Genomic DNA, 16,994 nt, shown 5'->3' with positions numbered 1-16,994 from the left:
TATTCCCTATCAAGTCAGGGAGTTTGATAAATTGTTCTGCGTGGCCATACGGGCACATAGAGTCCTTTCTGTTGATTCAATGTGTCTTAGCCCCGCCCGCCCGCGCTGAATTGATAAAGCTTATGTAACAAACCGCCGTGTGAGCGTGGACGAGCTCATCCACAGTGTCTTCTCTCCATGCTGAAAACGGGCAAACGTTTCTGATCGAGGAAACCGTGGACGAGCGCAGTGAAAGTGGTTTTGCTGCAGGTTTGTTTTCCTTAACTTAGTCCGGGTATAATAACGTCGCGTCATTTAACATGCTTGCTAGCTGTGGTTCATGTAATTATATTTCACCGCTGACGTTACAGGATAGCTGGATTCTTCCGCTGGGCTCTTGCTATTTCTCCTCGCTAGTGAATGTTGTACAGTCGCAACGTGGACACCGTCGCTGGTAGACACGCCTAGCAAAACACAGACAGCAGCTGGCTAGCTTAGCAGGGCTGTTAGCTTAGTAAAGTAATGTCAATTTAGCCACATCGCAGATAACGTTAATCCAGCTATCTCCTGTTTGCAGACAAACAGACACGTTTTCCTATTTAAGTGTATGGAATTGCGCAGTTTCCTTTTATGTGCAGTTTATTCGTGTAGCTGTGTTTGATTTAGTTGGACATAGAAGGGTATAAGAAGTTGCAGTGCGTGATTAGCTTTCTCCACATATGGCTAATTTGTTCCGGATGGCACAAATGCACCTGTGAACGTGTTTTCTGGAGAACCTTTCATGCATGGAGGTAGCTGCGGGTGCTCTTGGAAAAACCCACGGTTAGTTAAAATGGGCGCTGCTAAAACCCAAACTATGTAGGCGTTGACCAGCATCTCCATGTAACTTAGCAAGGCCTCAGAGCAGGAGTGATGCTTGGCAGAAGTTCAACCTGCCTTTGCTGTATTCAGCTTTGCATCAGTGGGCAGTGTATGTAGGTGGACTGCATGCGTTCAGTATAACGTTACTATATTTACAACCTTCATGCTGCTGCGTGCAGTCTTGCTTGTGATTTCACATTATTTAACTTCTGTCACACACATATCACTTGTCAGCAATTAGAATTAATTAAAATTTCATCTTTAATTTTTTAAGCAAGTTGTTGATCAGAATAACAATCTGCTACTACTTTGATGATCAATTCATTGTCTGTTGGTTACAAAACAAGACATTTGAATATGTCGCTTGTTTTCTGATGTATGAAAACAAACAAATTCCAGAAAAGGATTGGCAGATTAATTGATGATAAACAGAATTCTTAGTTGCAGCACAATTCAGAATATTTGATTAGATCTATCTTTGCATGAACAATATGTAGCCAGGCTGATGTATTATTGCCCCCCCCCCCCCCAACCCCTCTTTTTAGCAGATCCAGGGAGAGGAGCCTGTTTGCATTCCAGTGCAGGTGCAAGACAATGGAGGTGAAAATCGAAGAGCAGGACGAAGACAACACATTCAGCAGCACTGACGCTAATGGTACAATCATACACGCCTTTCATTTTAACTGTAAACCACATGAATGCAGTCATGCATTAATTGGACAATGAACTGAGCCTGTCTTGAAATACAGCATGTAGATATACCGGCTAATTAGTTTACTCAAGGGAGGATAAAAAACCTGAACATTTCTGGCTGGCACTACATAGCATGTGGACATGTCAGATGGTTGGGAGATTCTCCTGTCCAAGATACTGCTGTTCTGTGGGCCCTGAGCAGATCTGACCGTGTTTTAATCCAGGAAGGGTACTTTGTGGCTCTGGACATAATCCAGAATACAGTTGGCTGCTGAATGAAACTCATTCTTGGGGTGGAACATACTGTAGACCTAGTACTCGCCATGTATTTATATTTTTGTCACTTGAATTAAATTCAGTGGCTGTGATTAGTAATGATAATTTGGTTTCCTAAATATTACAGTGGCATAGTCCTAAATTTTATTTTTTTATTTTATTCCATGTGTAGATTTTCTGTGATTGTAGAAGACTGTAGCAAGGTTTTGTTTTTAGAAAAGTAAGAAAATCAAATAAGTTTATATACTACCATATTTGGGTGCTGACGTTGTAAATGATCAAATTCTACAGAGTGGTGTTAAAGTTATTATCCAGGATCTCTGTTGTAACTGATGAGCAACTTGTGCAGAATGACTGCCTGGCTCAGATTTGAACTGGATTGTCTTCCCTCTCAGGTAAACGGCCAGCTGAGGACATGGACGAGGAGCAGGCCTTCAAACGTTCTCGCAACGCAGACGAGATGGTGGAGCTGCGTGTGCTGCTTCAGAGCAAAGTAAACATCCATAGAAACAATGGGCTGCATTAGTGGCGGGGCCGCTCCTTTATTTTATTTATTTTTTTGTCCTGTATTTTTCTAAGGAAAACCTTCTTTTTCTTCACAGAATGCTGGTGCTGTTATTGGAAAGGGTGGAAAGAATATAAAAGCCCTACGTACAGACGTGAGTAAAAACGGATAAAAATGCTGCTAACGTTTCTGCAGCTGAGGAGAAAATGTAGTTGGCTGATTTAAATTTAAAGGACCCCAACTTAAATTCCAATTTATTCAAACTTCCTATTCAATTAATTACCATAGAAACTTCTTCCCAGCTGATTTTAATCATTTGACATCAAGAATTGACATGCACTGTTGGTCAAAGATCACTTCTCCATACTAGTGAAACCATGTTGGCTCTTGTGGACAGACAAGGAAGGCCTCGTTAGGCAGATGTGTTGGGTTTTGCTTCCTGTCTTGACTTGATACCAGTTCCCCTCACAGAATTGAAGCCGTTGCCCTTGATGTGACAACAGGTGCCTGAAAGCCTGAGTGGATATATTTATTTCAGGGATGTTAATCTCTGTATGCTCCAGACTGTTTTTTTTTTTTTTATATTTTTTTATGAATAATTATCCTTTGATGAGGTTGCACTTCCTGTTCTTCTTCACTCACCACAGTTTCAAGTCTCTCATTTCACTTTTGGGTCAAATTATAGCTTGTATTCAATTAAAAATGTATTCCTTCTCCCCCTCTTCCCTTCTCCTTTTACTTTTTTGCTTTTATTTTTGGCCACCTTCCTCCGTTGCCCATGTACTGGATCGACATGCCCCTCCTGCGTTGCCCACCTTGACGTTGGCCCAACCTCCGCCCACCCCTGAACGCCCGCCCACCTGACACTTCCGGTTGGCCCCCGCCCATAAACCGTGCCCCTCCTTAAACGGGCACCTAACTTGACATCTTGTGATTGAATGCCCCTGCCCAATGCCAACCTCCTCCACCACAACCACCACCACAACCACCACCACCAACTCGGCCCATGCAGTACAATGCCAGTGTATCAGTCCCAGACAGCAGTGGCCCAGAGCGGTATGTCCCACCAGTTATTGCCTCACTGCCTGATTAGAACAGTGAAACACATGTCTTTGATAACCTGCCTTCTGTTTCATTTTAACATTTTTATATACATGACAGTATACTCCACCTCCCCCAAACACCCCCCTCCTCCACTTGTAAGAGACGTGTATTGTTCCCTTTTGATTTTTCTGTCCATTTTAAGCATCTCCGTTGAGTTGGACTTTTTGTCATTGCAGTTTATTGTCCATGCAGAGAATCACTGACAACCCACTACCAAGTAGTTGGTATTTAATGGTTAGCAACACGGCAGTTTGATGTTGTTTTTCCTTGCTGTGATGTTTAATTTTACCATGAAACTTGTGGAAAGCAGAAATCTTTTTCTCGCTCTGTCCTCTTTGGCCCACCTGGCCCCCTTACATCCGACCCCCTCCTTCCTCCAACCCCTCCCCCTCTGTTTTCAGCATCACTGTCCATGATTTCTGAGAGGGCACTGGCTCTTGTCTGGAGGTTCCGTCCCCCACACTCACTCATTAATGTCGTCTCTTTATTTGATTGTGCTACATCACTTCTGTTAAATTTCTCTCAGGCCACATCAGATCAGAGCTGCCTGTCAAACCTTTCATAGCCTCCCAACCCCTCCACCCCTGCTCCTGTCCTGTGCCACGAAGTAGTTGGTAACAACTCACATTTCCTCCCCTACCCCTCTGCTCTGTTACTCTCTCTGTTACTCTTTTCTACTGCCCACCTCGTCTCTTCCTCACCTCAGCCCCAAGACCCCTCCTCCCCACCTCTCCCCTCTTCCCCAACCCCTGGTCACAATGAAAAGGTGTGCTGGTGGTGCAATTGTCATGGCAAGCTATTGTCTCAGTTTGATACGTTCCATTTCCCCAACTTGCTGGTGGTGGGATGGTAATAGAAGATCTCTCTCTTTCTCTCACCCCCTCCTCCCCCAACCCTGTGTGGCCAGTCTCACGTTAATTTGAGTCGTTCTGAAGCTTTCCATCCGCCCAAGGCTTCTCTTACTTTGAATATAATGTTAGACTGAATGCATGTCAGCTGCTTATTGAATCAGTCTAGTGTCGGGGGAAAAGTTATAATATGTAGCAGTGTTCATTTTTCCTTTTGTAAGTTTGTCCGTTAGTATTTGCTGGACTGCTTCTCGTGTATTTTTATTTATTTAGTTTTTTGGTTATCAGATTTTGCTTTGCGTTCTACTTTTTGTCCCCCTTGTAATGCCTTACTTCCTTTTGGCCAAAATGGTTCCTGATAGGATCTTGAGTGTGAATGCCAGCATCGACACTATTGGAGACATTCTGCTTAGAATCATACCAACTCTAGAGGAGGTAAGCCACCATGTTAATGACCTTGTTAATTATGTCTACATCAACAGAGTCCAGGATGATTGATGACATTGTTTTGTTTTTTTCCCCAGGCCAATACAGATTATTAGTAACCAATTAGACTGATGACCGATATTTGGAACTGATATACATATGCTGTAAAATTTTTGATTTTGGTGTCAAAAATTGGAATAACGCAAACTCCAGCACAAATCTTTGTTAAAAATAACTAAACTAAAATTGTCATGTTTATTTTTTGTAAGTAGTAAATTAAATGAATTTCAGATCGATCCCAGAGATGGACTTGTTAATTATGAGTGATAAGTTATCATAAACTTTGTCTTTGCCTGCTGCCTTTGTATTTATTTTATATTGTTAGGATTTTATTGATACATTTGTTGATACTATTTATTGGTTCTGTTTATCTATACTCTTATTGGTTTTTCATTACTAAATAAATAATTTCCTTTTAAAAATGTACAATAAATTCAGAACAGTAATCAAATTTAACTGTTTTCAGAGCAGCCACAAAAGTAAAGTTTACAGCAGCAAAGTCACTGTATAAAATCAGTGTCTCACTGGAAACAAAAGGAACATGTAATATAAACTATATTCCTGACATCAAAATAGAATAGAGTGAAGTTTAGAATGAAGACATCATTATCAGTCAGTCGTTTGTCCTCATGTCCTCCTCCCTCTGCTGCTGGTAGAGAGGTACGTAGCATCTCAGCTAAACAGGCTACAGACAGAGAGGTTTTGTTTTAGCTTGTTTATAACTAGCCATTAGCTGAGCTAGCACATGTGTTTGTGTAAAACCAGAACACAGCTGCGATGGATGAGAAAGCAGATTAAAATATTGCTCCGTACACGTTCCTGCTTGTTGTACTGATGCAGTATCAGCCTTTTACTACTACTGCTTGTTTTGCAGTGCTTACTTAAAGTAACGAGCGTAGTTATGAGTAAACTGGTGTAATCTAAACTGATCTGCTCCTCATTTCGCTCAGTGTTTGCAAGCTCTGCTGAGAGGCTACTTGTGCACAATAGTCAGTGTTGAAAGGCTGTTACTCACGACTTGTTACCTATCAGCTAGTACAGTGGGCGGGACGTTGTACTCACCCCTCTGTGGGCTTGAGCAGACAGAAGCGGCTGCATCAGAGCCAAAGGAGCGCATTTTTTATTAATTATGTCGGCTATCTGTTTTTAAAATGACCGATGCAGATTATTGGAAAAATTATCGTCCAGACCAATTATTGGTCGACCCCTAGTTAATGTGCTCTTGATTAGGAATATGGAATCAACTTGAACATGTACTACAAAGATCTGTTGGATTAGCATTAATAGAGCATATAAACACACAGACATCTACCAAATCTTATCACTTTAATTTCAAAATCCAACAACGAAAAGGCTATGAAAACTGTCACCAGACAACCCCTGGAAAAGTTTTTAATGATTGAATGAGGAAAGAAAATTCCAATTTATTCTGACATCACATGATCAGTCACTGCTCACCGCTATGTGGCCGACACCCTCTGTCGGCACTTGTGCTAAATCATATGTGAGCTCCTCTATTTTGTCCTAATTTCTCTTCTCTTCTTACTTCTAACACACCAGATGACTACTACTTTTTTTCCTCCATAAGTTTTCAACGTAGTGGCGAAAGGCACTCTGTAGAGTAGTTTGTCTGTTCAGACTACTGTAGAAACATGGAGGCGCAACATGGCAACTTTCATGTAAGGGGACCCGCATTGTCTTTAGATAGATAGAAAAACATAACTGTTCATTATGTAAGGTCTTTATACACCAGTGAAAACATAGTTATGGATATTATATATTTCACTTGTGTCAGTAAATCCTCCTAAATATTACACACGGAACCTTTAAAGGTTCCCTGTGAAGCAGGGCACACGAGGACATGAGGGAGGCAAAATTTACATGCTCCCTTTTGGTTTTGCACTATACTATCCATTGACAGTTGGTGGCAATAATGCACCAACAAACACATCAATGTGTCAACTGCTAGTTATTCAAACTATTCAGTCAAATCTTGGCTTCTTTACTGAGCTCAGTCTTTGACACCACTGCTCTTTTAAACAAGTACAGTTTGTGTGTTTTTGGCAAATGCTGTCATGATTTATTGAGTTTATCTTGTGAAATAATTTTGAGACAAATTCAACAGCAATTTGAGTGCCAATTATTTGGCGTCTTTGTAGGTCTGTCAGTTACCCTGGGCTGCTTTTAAAAACATGTCTTCTATAACTGTTACAGGCTTATTATTTTTCTTCTATTTAATATTAGTGGTGTAAGAATGAACTAATCTGAAATGATTTCCAACCAGTTCTTTTAAAACCAGACTACAGTGATTCAAATCATCAAAATTTACATTTTTGTGTATTGATGATTTAAAACTTAAATCCCACTACATGTTAAACTGTAAAATGGAAATCATTTGTCATTGGCAACATAGACAGAAATACTAATCAACAATGGGAAGAGTTTCAGGCCCTACTGACTCTTATCTGATATTTCTTTGTATTTCTGTAGTACCAGCATTACAGTGGGATTGATTTTGACAGTGAGCTTCGCCTGCTTATCCATCAGAGCTTGGCAGGAGGCATCATCGGTGTAAAAGGTGCCAAGATAAAGGAGCTAAGAGAGGTAGGAAAGAGTCCAGGTTAGCAGGAGCCCTGCCATTATGCTCTAGTGTGCACCAGTAGTTGGCCTAGAGATGAGGTGGTGGTGTTGTTATTATTACCTGTATTTTGTGAGTTGCAGTAGCAATAATGGCACTACATACATGTATAAAATAGTACTTTATTTTTTATTTTTTTTACTACTTTCATTGTCTAGTTCAGTAGCAAAGCAATCCAAAAGTGAATTTGATTGTCTGGAATATAAGTGTTTAATGTGTGTGTGCACCAGAATACCCAGACCACCATCAAGTTGTTCCAAGAGTGCTGTCCACACTCCACTGACAGAGTTGTCTTGGTGGGAGGAAAGCCAGAACGGGTCATTGAATGTATAAAAGTTATTCTGGAGTTGGTGTCAGAGGTGAGTTTACATCTGAGATCTGTTGAAATCCTTAACATACTTTATACAGTCATGCGTTTCATCTCCTGCTAATGTGAGGATAGTTGTATGACTGGAGGATAAAGTTACTGAAAAGTCAAGAGAGTTGCGTGAAATGTAAGTTTGGGTGCTTTTACAGCTAATTTCAACAGTTATTTCAGAACAGAGCTGTCTTATCTTTCATCTTGCAGGCACCAATCAAAGGTCGTGCCCAGCCTTATGACCCTAATTTCTACGATGAGACATACGACTATGGTGGTTTCACGATGTTATTCGAGGAGAGAGGAAGACGACCCATTGGTGGCTTCCCCATTCGTGTGCGTGGGGGCTTTGAGCGCATGCCCCCCATTCGTGGCAATAGACCCATGCCTCCCTCCAGAAGGGAGTACGACGACATGAGCCCCCGTCGGGGTCCTCCACCACCGCTGAGCAGAGGTGGACGAGGGGGCAGCCGAGCACGAAACCTGCCTCTTCCCCCACCGCCGCCGCCAAGAGGAGGGTGAGGAGTGGCCCTCCCAATGTGGGTGTTTTCACACCTAACCTGTTTGGTTCATTAAAGTGAAAGTTTGCCCAAAGTGGTTTGGTTCATTCTGGCTGGTGTGAAAGCTGCTAAAGAGGAGGGTCTCAGTCTGCCTTCCAAGCAGACTGGTGTGGTTTGTTGGGCAGTCTGAAAGCAACAGTAGAAAGGTGATTTTTAGCATAAATTCAAAAGCTTAACTTCTATTAAATCCGTCTACTGATCACAAACTGCAGATGGACTCGCTGAACAAATATACAGATCATTTACTGATCAATTGAACAATAGCCATGGATCATGGTTTTCGACTAGTTGTTAAATTATAAAAAAAATCAAATAGTTTATGCAACTATCATTTTGTATTGAGAAATATATTTTCCTTTTAGTAATGCGTTACTACCGTGTGTGTGTGTGTGTAGCACCTTCGAAGAATGGTTGAATAATCACCATGTCAGTGATAAAGTAAAAAGGAGTTGAACTTGTATCCAACTAATGTATTTTCCCAGTGATGTAGTGCTCACAGAGTAATTATCCTCCTGTAAGATGCGTAAAGATGAACCAGACCATATCTAAAAGCCAACAATGTTTTTATTTTCCTTATCTGGACCAAATGAACCAAACTACAGGTGTGATAACACCATTAGATGCCAATTTGTTTAGATATTTATATTTTATTTTATTTTATTCAACACACTTTCCCTTGTCTGTAATTGTTTGCAGGGGAGACAGGTTCTCACATGGCAGCTATCATGGCAGCATGGACGACAGACCAAGGTGAGTATGGAGCAGGATTGTCAATGATACAATTTCTCTCTAAAGCAGAGTGATGGATATCACTGAAAGTTGCTTAGTAGCAGAATGTCAACCCACCATCCCTGATTCAGAGTCTGATCACAAGTCCTCAATATAGTCTGCATGTCCTTTCACACTCACAGCTCTCTAAATGCCAATCTAACAGTGAGGACCTGCTTGATACCGTAATGTCAAGTGTCCTCTAGAGTAGAGAAACTATAATAATGCTTATCTTTTTGTCTGTAGTGACAGAAGAGGCCGAGGTGGAGACCGTTACGACAGCATGGTGAGTCTGTGCACAGGTGCTGCTGTAATGCTAGGCTGCATGTTTGTAGCTTCCAAGCTGTGTGCAGTAGGTGAATTATTTTACAGATGAGGCGACTAGGATTCCTTTGTTTGAGTGTTGTACAAGCACGGAGGCATGGACACTGCTGCTTTTTCACAGTGTACGCACACTGATCTAGGCCTGTTGTTGCCTGGCAACAGTTGTCTCCTTGGTTACCACAGAGCAGCTGAGTACGTAGCCCAGAGATCCGCCAGGCTAGCAAATGAACTTGAGCTGAAACCAAAGCGATTCCTGAACACGTTCCCTTTTAGGTTCTAGCTACAAGCACGTTGTTTCAACCAGAAGGCAAAAACAGCTGCTTGGGGGGGGGGGGGAACAAACATTTTATCAAATAAATACCAATAGTGCTCATGTTTTAAAAACCTTAACAGAAATGTTTTTATTTATTATGCCCCATCTCAAATGAAGACTGCTCTATTAACAATAGTCAGTGACTTTATGGGGTTATGGCAAATGTCCTATGCATTTAAATTTCCTAAATGTGAGCAATTGATTCATTATCATGAACCATTTCTATCTTCTAACATCCCAGGTTGTTTCTCAATTATTTTGAGAAAAGGTCAAGTACTGAATAAGTTTAAATATTTTGACCCAGTTTCAAGCTTCTTGGAGTCCAAATGTCTGCGTTTCCTCCCCTGTGACTGCTTTCAATGTAGAAAATGGCTCAGTGACACATCTTCCTTTTCCAAGCCTTATCTTTGCATCATACATGTACCATTTATTTATCGCATCTGCTTCCCCACCCCATGATGTTACTTAAGATTAAAAAAAATGTTTAGAGCCCCTCTTCTTCCCATTGTATTTGCACTTCACTACTTATCAGTTGACATTTAATCTATTTTTGACTGTGAATCAAACAAAATATCCCACCTTTTTAATAGTTAGCATATTTACAGTACAAACTTTGTCAATGAGCTATGCAAAAAAGCTAAAACAAAATAATCATTCATTAATCGTAATGAAGGACAAACGTTCGGTTAATTGTGATTTTGATTGTAGGTAATCTCGTTCAGCCCTACAAAAATACACTCAGTGGCCAATTTAATAGATAGATACACCGGGGTGGGACTCCCCTTTGGTGGCATGGGTTCCACAAGGTGCTGGAAACACTCTAGAGTTTCTGATCAATGTTGACTTGATTGCATTACACAGTTGTTGCAGATTTGGCAGCTGTACATTTAGTGCTTCAAATCTCCCTTTCCACCACATCTTGAACGTGCTCGGCGATGTGTATCCAGTCTTCTAGGGCGGCTGTGGCTCAGGAGGAAGAGCGGGTTGGCCGTTAATCGGAAGGTCGGTTCAATCCCTGGCTCCCCCTGGTTGCGTGTCGAAGTGTCCTTGGGCAAGATACTGAACCCCGATCGGCTATTCCGCCAGTGTATGAATGAGTGTGAATGCTAGTTTCTGTTTGAGCACTTAGGCTCACTGTATGAATGTGTATGACTGGTGAATGCAGATGTAGTGTAAAAGAGTTTGAGTGGTCGAAAAGACTAGAAAGGCGCTATACAAGTACGGAGCATTTACATTTACATTCTACTTTCCACTACTCCAGTTAACAAAACCCTTGCAGAATTAAATTGTAAAATGTTAAACTTAGACACCAGATTTTGCATTAAAACAAAATGCAGACCTAACAGTCTGCCAGTGCCAGCAGTGCTTGAAGTGGCCAGTACCTGAGTTTGGTACCGTGACTTTTTAGCCAGTTTGAATGGGCCTGATGCAGCTGATAAAATGCATAATAGTATTGTTATCTATAATTGACTGGTTCAATGCAAAACTTTGCCAGTAGAGAAGATGCTAGATCATCAGCCTGTACAAGCACAGACTGAGTTAATATTCACTTATCTCATTCAATAAATATTGTTTGTTTCTCTCATTCTGTTCTGTAGACTGACAGATGGAGCAAACTGAAGAAGGTTTGTAGTGGGAGTACTGTATGAGGTGCTAGTCAAAGTAATGTTACATTAACCTTACAATCATCTTAATAAATTGCCATGTTTTTTTACTCTAATTGAAATGGTCGTCCCCCTGGTTAAGCAACAGTAACATCTTCTATTATCATTCAAAATGTAATACCTATTGTTTTTCTGACACCGACCGACACACACACCGCACCATGTGAAAAAGGGGAGTACTAGTCGTTGGTTTTTTTCTCATTTCAAGTACTGGTCAAAGCTGCAGAAGCTTTTCCTGTCCTTACCTATAGATGGCACACACAAACATGTCTAAATCTGCATTTCTAAACTGCTGCAACTGCTGCCAATCGTGCGCTTGCCAATAAGACTGAGCATGTTGGACTTGAACTGCAGGTCTAACTGCTGACGCTTTTACCTACTTTGTATGAATGATGAGTATGTGAGAGAGCGAGTAAGGTTGTTTGTCCCATGTCCCTTTTTGTTATTGTGCTTTAAAGGGGTCATTTAATTCATCGTCACATTATCAACATTAAATAATTGTTGAACAGGTTGTATCCTTTCATTGCTGTGCCATAATTAATATTTCCAGAAAGATCTTGACAAATTTAGATTTGTTTCAGTGGCCTGCAGGCCTCAGATTCAAACCAGTAATGTAAACCTTTCAGATGAAGTAGAATGGGATATTTGAAGCATGAATGTCACTGAAAAATGTGCAGGGACTGCTTAATGCTATGGAATCAGCACAGACTCCGATCCTAGTGGAACATTTGAAGCACTTTGCTGAAGCCGTGCCTTAGGTAATCCTGACTGTTCTGGATACAAAAATGATCGTACCCGGTAGTGGCCAGCGTTTAATATGAGGAATGGATACAGAGTGCATGGATTATTATTGTGCAGAAAACATGTAAAGGTTGTGCTAGCATACTGTCATTATTGTGTCATTAAAAGAGTTTTATGCTTGTCTTTTTTCTTTCCTCCAATTGATCCTGAAATGCAGAGTGGAGGCGGATATGGTGAGTGCTGACGTATGTAAATCCAGCACATATTTACAATTATTTAATCAAAGGAAAATCATGCGTTCTGCACCATTAACTATGACCTCACTGCTTAAAGATATAATTTAATTAACACCTCTGGGACAGTGTATTGGATTGCATTCGACTATACATGTGTACCTAGCAAAGTGGGAAATCTAAACCAGTAAATGTTAAAGTTTAATGTTTAACAACTAATTACACCCTTTTTGGCAGAGTGACTTCCTGGTTAAATTTTGGCTTACTGTACTATTGCATAATCTGTGCATGTACATAGTTAGTTATACTACATAATGAATGATTATATCACACATTTCAATGTTGCAATGTTACCCCTTTTTTTTTTAATACATGTTGTACATGACTGACTTGACTTAAACTAAGATATGTTTAAAATAATTTCATTCAAGAATGAACTCATGCTCAGTTGTTTAAGCCCCGTCTGGTTAACTGATCACTCATGCTTTGTGACATTTAAACTAAGTTGTTCAGCTGTGACTACAGGTTTTGACATTTCTCCACATCCCAGGAAGCACAACAATGAATACATTCCTTTTAACATTAACATTTGTTAGAGCACATAAAAACACATTTGTCTTGTGACATTTGCTGTATTTCCTGTTTACTATCTCACTGCCTCTTGTCTTTGTCCCTGTGGTGTACTTTAATTTTTCACTTTGTTGTTTCCTTTCCAATGTTTTTCAAAGACAACAATTCTTCCTGGGAGCACTTTCAGTCTGGTGAGTGGTGATGGATGATTACTATTGTCCCAGCGTAATGTTTCCTAACCTAAAGGGATTGTTTCTTCTTGTTGCATGTTTTAGTTAATGACAAATTCACCTTAAATGTTCTTTCTCACCACCTGCCGTAGGTGGTAGAGGCTCATACAGTGATATTGGAGGCCCAGTCATCACAACACAAGTCACCATCCCAAAAGATGTAAGTGAGACATCTATCCACTCTCACATGACTCTAGCAGCAAAGAATGACGGAAAAGACATTTCACTCCTAAATCTGTTTTCAATTGGCCCATGTGGTTGTTTTGCAGCTGGCTGGCTCCATCATCGGTAAGGGTGGCCAGAGGATCAAGCAGATCCGCCATGAGTCTGGGGCATCCATCAAGATTGATGAACCACTAGAGGGCTCTGAGGACCGCATCATCACCATCACAGGAACACAGGACCAGATCCAGAACGCACAGTACCTGCTGCAGAACAGGCATGTGCTCCTGTGATTTCCTCAAAACTCAAAATCACCTATTTGGAGCAGTGCGGTCTCCTCTGATGGCCTGTTTACTCAGCTCCGCTCTACTCCACTCATGCACCACTGCATGGAAGTAAACAGTTTTTGAGTAAACTTTGACTTAACTTTATTGTCCCCAGGTAAATTTGTGTTGCAGCCTGGTGACTCAAAGACAGACTTAATAATAAAATGCATAAAACATATAATTACGGTAGTTTGTTGACCAAACTTTGCTGTTGTGTTAATTGCACTATACACTAAATGCTGTGTTTATTATTATTATTATTATTATTATTATTATACTACTACTACTACTACGTACTTAGTTTTTGAACCAGAAGTTGTCCAAGATCATTAACACCAGGACGGTGTCTTGAGCTGAAACAAGTGTCATTGATTAACAATTATTCTTATCTGTTATTTTGAAAATCAGTCATTTTAAATAATCTTTTAAGCATAAAAGGCAAACTTTTCAGATCTTCTGCTTTTTGCTGTTTTCACATTATAGTGTCTTTGAGTTCACACTTCGAAGACCTCACCTACTATATATTACAATGTTAGATTGTTAAAACGATACATTTAATATGTAAGTAGCATTGTATGCAATATTTTACTACTTTGGCTCCCAAACAGTTAAATGAAACCATCTGAGAAGTTTAGAGGGGAAATTACTTTTGGTGGAACTGAAAAACAACTCCGACATCTGAAACTGCATCGTATTTTGTATGTAAAAGTAACTGTAACTTGGATAAGTCGTGGATTAAAAAGTACAATGTATCCCCATTTAGCATAAAATGGAAATAATCAAGTAGGAGTACCTCAAAATTGTACTGAAGTGTTCAGCACTGGAGTAAATGCCCTTATTTATTCTCCACCCCTGTCCTAACTGTAGCCCATATAGTTGTAAAGACTAGCTCCACATTGACGACAACACATTTTAACAACAGTGCCTATACATTAATGCACCAATAAAATTCAAATATTATACTGTATGTATGATAAATATAACACACTAAGTTGGGCAGATTTGCATAATGAGTACTTGCTTTTGATACTTTAATTCCATGTTTCTGATAATACTTTGTGCTTTATAAAGCACACAAATTTATACAGCCGTATAAAAACACTCGAGTACAAGTCCTGCATTCAATCTTAAGTAAAATATCTCAATATGTCTTTGACCACTATGTATGAGAGAAATTAATTAAAGCTCCGAAACACAAAAAAAATAAATAATTGCTTAATTGGCCTTGAACATACTTGAGTGCGCAATCACGCATTTGTGGTTGAATGTGAACAGTTGAGGTTATTTTCTTACATGGGTATTATATCTTGAAGAGCTTTTCAGTTCACAGACCCCCCACCCCCCATCACTAAATGGCTAAGCTGGTCTCAGCAGTCATACTGCTTCTTGGAGAAAATTTATTTTCAGCCTTGACCGTGGCATACTTTTTATTACTTACAATTGTGCTCCACATGAAAAATGTCTTGCAGTTTGCAGTATCCAGTCATTTACGGCTCCTGAGCCATGTCATGGTCCTGTTCAAATAAATATTCTTAATGTTATGATGAAATGTCCTTACCTTTTTATCTGTCTCTTATTTCAGTGTGAGGCAGTACTCTGGTCGGTTCTTCTAGGAAGAAGGAAATGAAGAAAATTTGAAGCCATGCTGCCATACTGTTTGCTCCTTCTATTCAGAGCCTACATTCCTTTGCTTTGGGTAGATGTGCCCCCTCCCCTCACTATCACACACTACACCATCTGTCTATAAATCAGTTTTTAAAAAAGTTTTAAAAAATATCTTAAGCTGTCAAACAGCAACCAAGGAGTAAACAACATGTTTCTGTGCTGGTGTAATTATTTTTTGGAGATTCTTGTGCAGTCATTGGAGTAAACTCATCTGTGTGATAACTTTTGGTGTTATGAGCCACCCCATTTCAGTACAGCATGCAGAATGTATCTTTTTGTTAGGAACATTATGTGATTTAAAGTTTATTTTTGCTTTTGTTTTTCCCCTCACATGTTTAAGTGCACTCTTCAAATGAAGTTGCATAGTCTTGGAATGGTTAAAGAACCATTAAATAAACTTTAGTTTACATTTTACACAACATTCAACATCTTCTTCCACTGTCAAATGAAGTGCTTATTTGTAAGATGGGCTTTAATGGAGTAGTTTGACAAGCTTATTCGTGTCCTGGTGTAAAGTTAGATGAGAAGATCAATACCACTGTTACGTCTTTTAAATCTGAAACTGCAGCCAGTTAGCTTAGCATAAAGACTGTGGGGGGGCTAGACTTGCAAAAACTACCACATCTATAGCTCACTAATTAACACTTTATTTGTCATTTCTTTAATCCTGTACAAAAAGCAAATTGTTTAAAGGTCAATTTATTGTTTTAGGGTTGTTATGTAATGCCTCTTGCCTGGCAACTGCTCCTAACCAAGAAATGGTTTAAGACAACCCCATGTGAAATGAGTTGTTGTTGTTTTTATCTTTTTTTTTTTGTAGGAATTAAACAAACAAGATTTAACATTAATTAGTGGGCTTTCAAGGTGCTGGTACTGCAGGTGGACTTTAACACAAGCAAGCTAGTTGTTTGCCCATTTACAGTCTTTGTGCTAAGCTAACCGGCTGCTAGCATAGTTATTGCTAGCTTCATGAGTAATGGGCAGATACAAGTGGCATTAATCCTATCATTAACTCTCTGCCAGAAATTTAATGAACATATTTTCAAAAATGTCGTTCTTTTGCTTTAAGTAGGGATAAATATGCCAGTGTGATATTGGGGGGGAGACAATTTTAAGATTTTATTTTTATTTTTTGGTTGAAAGACAAAGGGTTGTATGAAGTGTGTGTGTGTGTGTATGTTATATAACATAGAAACAGTAACTTAACTGTTGTGATTTCATGAGTGTTTAGATAGGCCCAGAATACTTTCTACTTTATTGGAAGGAGATGGTGCCATAAGACATGTTTGGTAATATTTTTTTTTCTTCCCCTCTCTATCTGTTAACGTGATTTATTTTCTACCACTCACCGTGATGGACTCGCTGTAATGCAGCCTTAATATCTGATCTGTTAGATGCATTCACTCTTGCTTGTTTTCATTTTTTTTTTTTTTTTTTTTAGTGAAAGGATCTTTAGGCTATTTGAGATGCAGTTTGAGAAGAGGAGCGTACAGCTTTGTGAGTCCATGAGTGGTGTCTTCTGTCCAGTCATATCTGTAACGTTACCTCTGTGTCTGATATCTATAGAACCTGCAGGTGTTGAAGAAATAAAAAGTCTGTATTACAGTTCGCAAAGTGTTTGTTCTGCTTTATTTCGACAGCGGATTGATCTAGTTACTTTTTTTAATGCTTTCCAGTGAAGGTGAAGTGT

General features: G+C 39.7%; 1 protein-coding gene across 5 annotated transcripts; it reads left to right on the top strand.

Moving 5' to 3' along the window:
* On the top strand, nt 1-16,912 carry hnrpkl (heterogeneous nuclear ribonucleoprotein K, like). 5 transcript variants are annotated; one of them, XM_038734338.1, is made up of 16 exons: nt 1-249; nt 1,389-1,495; nt 2,205-2,302; nt 2,412-2,468; nt 3,327-3,370; nt 4,629-4,701; nt 7,243-7,356; nt 7,621-7,749; nt 7,959-8,266; nt 9,005-9,058; nt 9,323-9,362; nt 12,336-12,351; nt 13,080-13,112; nt 13,244-13,311; nt 13,421-13,590; nt 15,222-16,912. In XM_038734338.1, exons 2-16 carry the CDS (start codon nt 1,435-1,437, stop codon nt 15,250-15,252), a joined length of 1,296 nt encoding a protein of 431 aa, XP_038590266.1. In that variant the 5' UTR covers nt 1-249; nt 1,389-1,434; the 3' UTR covers nt 15,253-16,912. The 5 variants fall into 5 exon arrangements, with proteins under 5 accessions (XP_038590266.1, XP_038590265.1, XP_038590264.1 ...); XM_038734337.1 differs by having other exon boundaries at nt 1,386-1,495; XM_038734335.1 differs by lacking the exon at nt 1-249 and adding an exon at nt 409-801.
* Nucleotides 16,913-16,994: the final 82 nt, after the last annotated feature.

The sequence above is a fragment of the Micropterus salmoides genome, unplaced genomic scaffold (genome assembly GCF_014851395.1).
Source record: "Micropterus salmoides isolate LMB-PRFRI ecotype aquatic unplaced genomic scaffold, ASM1485139v1 Ms_hic_scaffold_20, whole genome shotgun sequence".
Lineage (NCBI taxonomy): Eukaryota > Metazoa > Chordata > Actinopteri > Centrarchiformes > Centrarchidae > Micropterus > Micropterus salmoides.
This window is presented reverse-complemented; position numbering and strand designations above follow the sequence as displayed.

Excerpts from the sequence above, each read along its gene's own strand:
- hnrpkl (XM_038734334.1), top strand. The coding sequence starts at position 761 with ATGCATGGAGGTAGCTGCGGGTGCTCTTGGAAAAACCCACG. Across the intron at positions 13,113-13,243 it reads CTGGGAGCACTTTCAGTCTG|GTGGTAGAGGCTCATACAGT; the intron begins GTGAGTGGTGAT and ends CACCTGCCGTAG. Across the intron at positions 13,312-13,420 it reads AAGTCACCATCCCAAAAGAT|CTGGCTGGCTCCATCATCGG; the intron begins GTAAGTGAGACA and ends GTTGTTTTGCAG.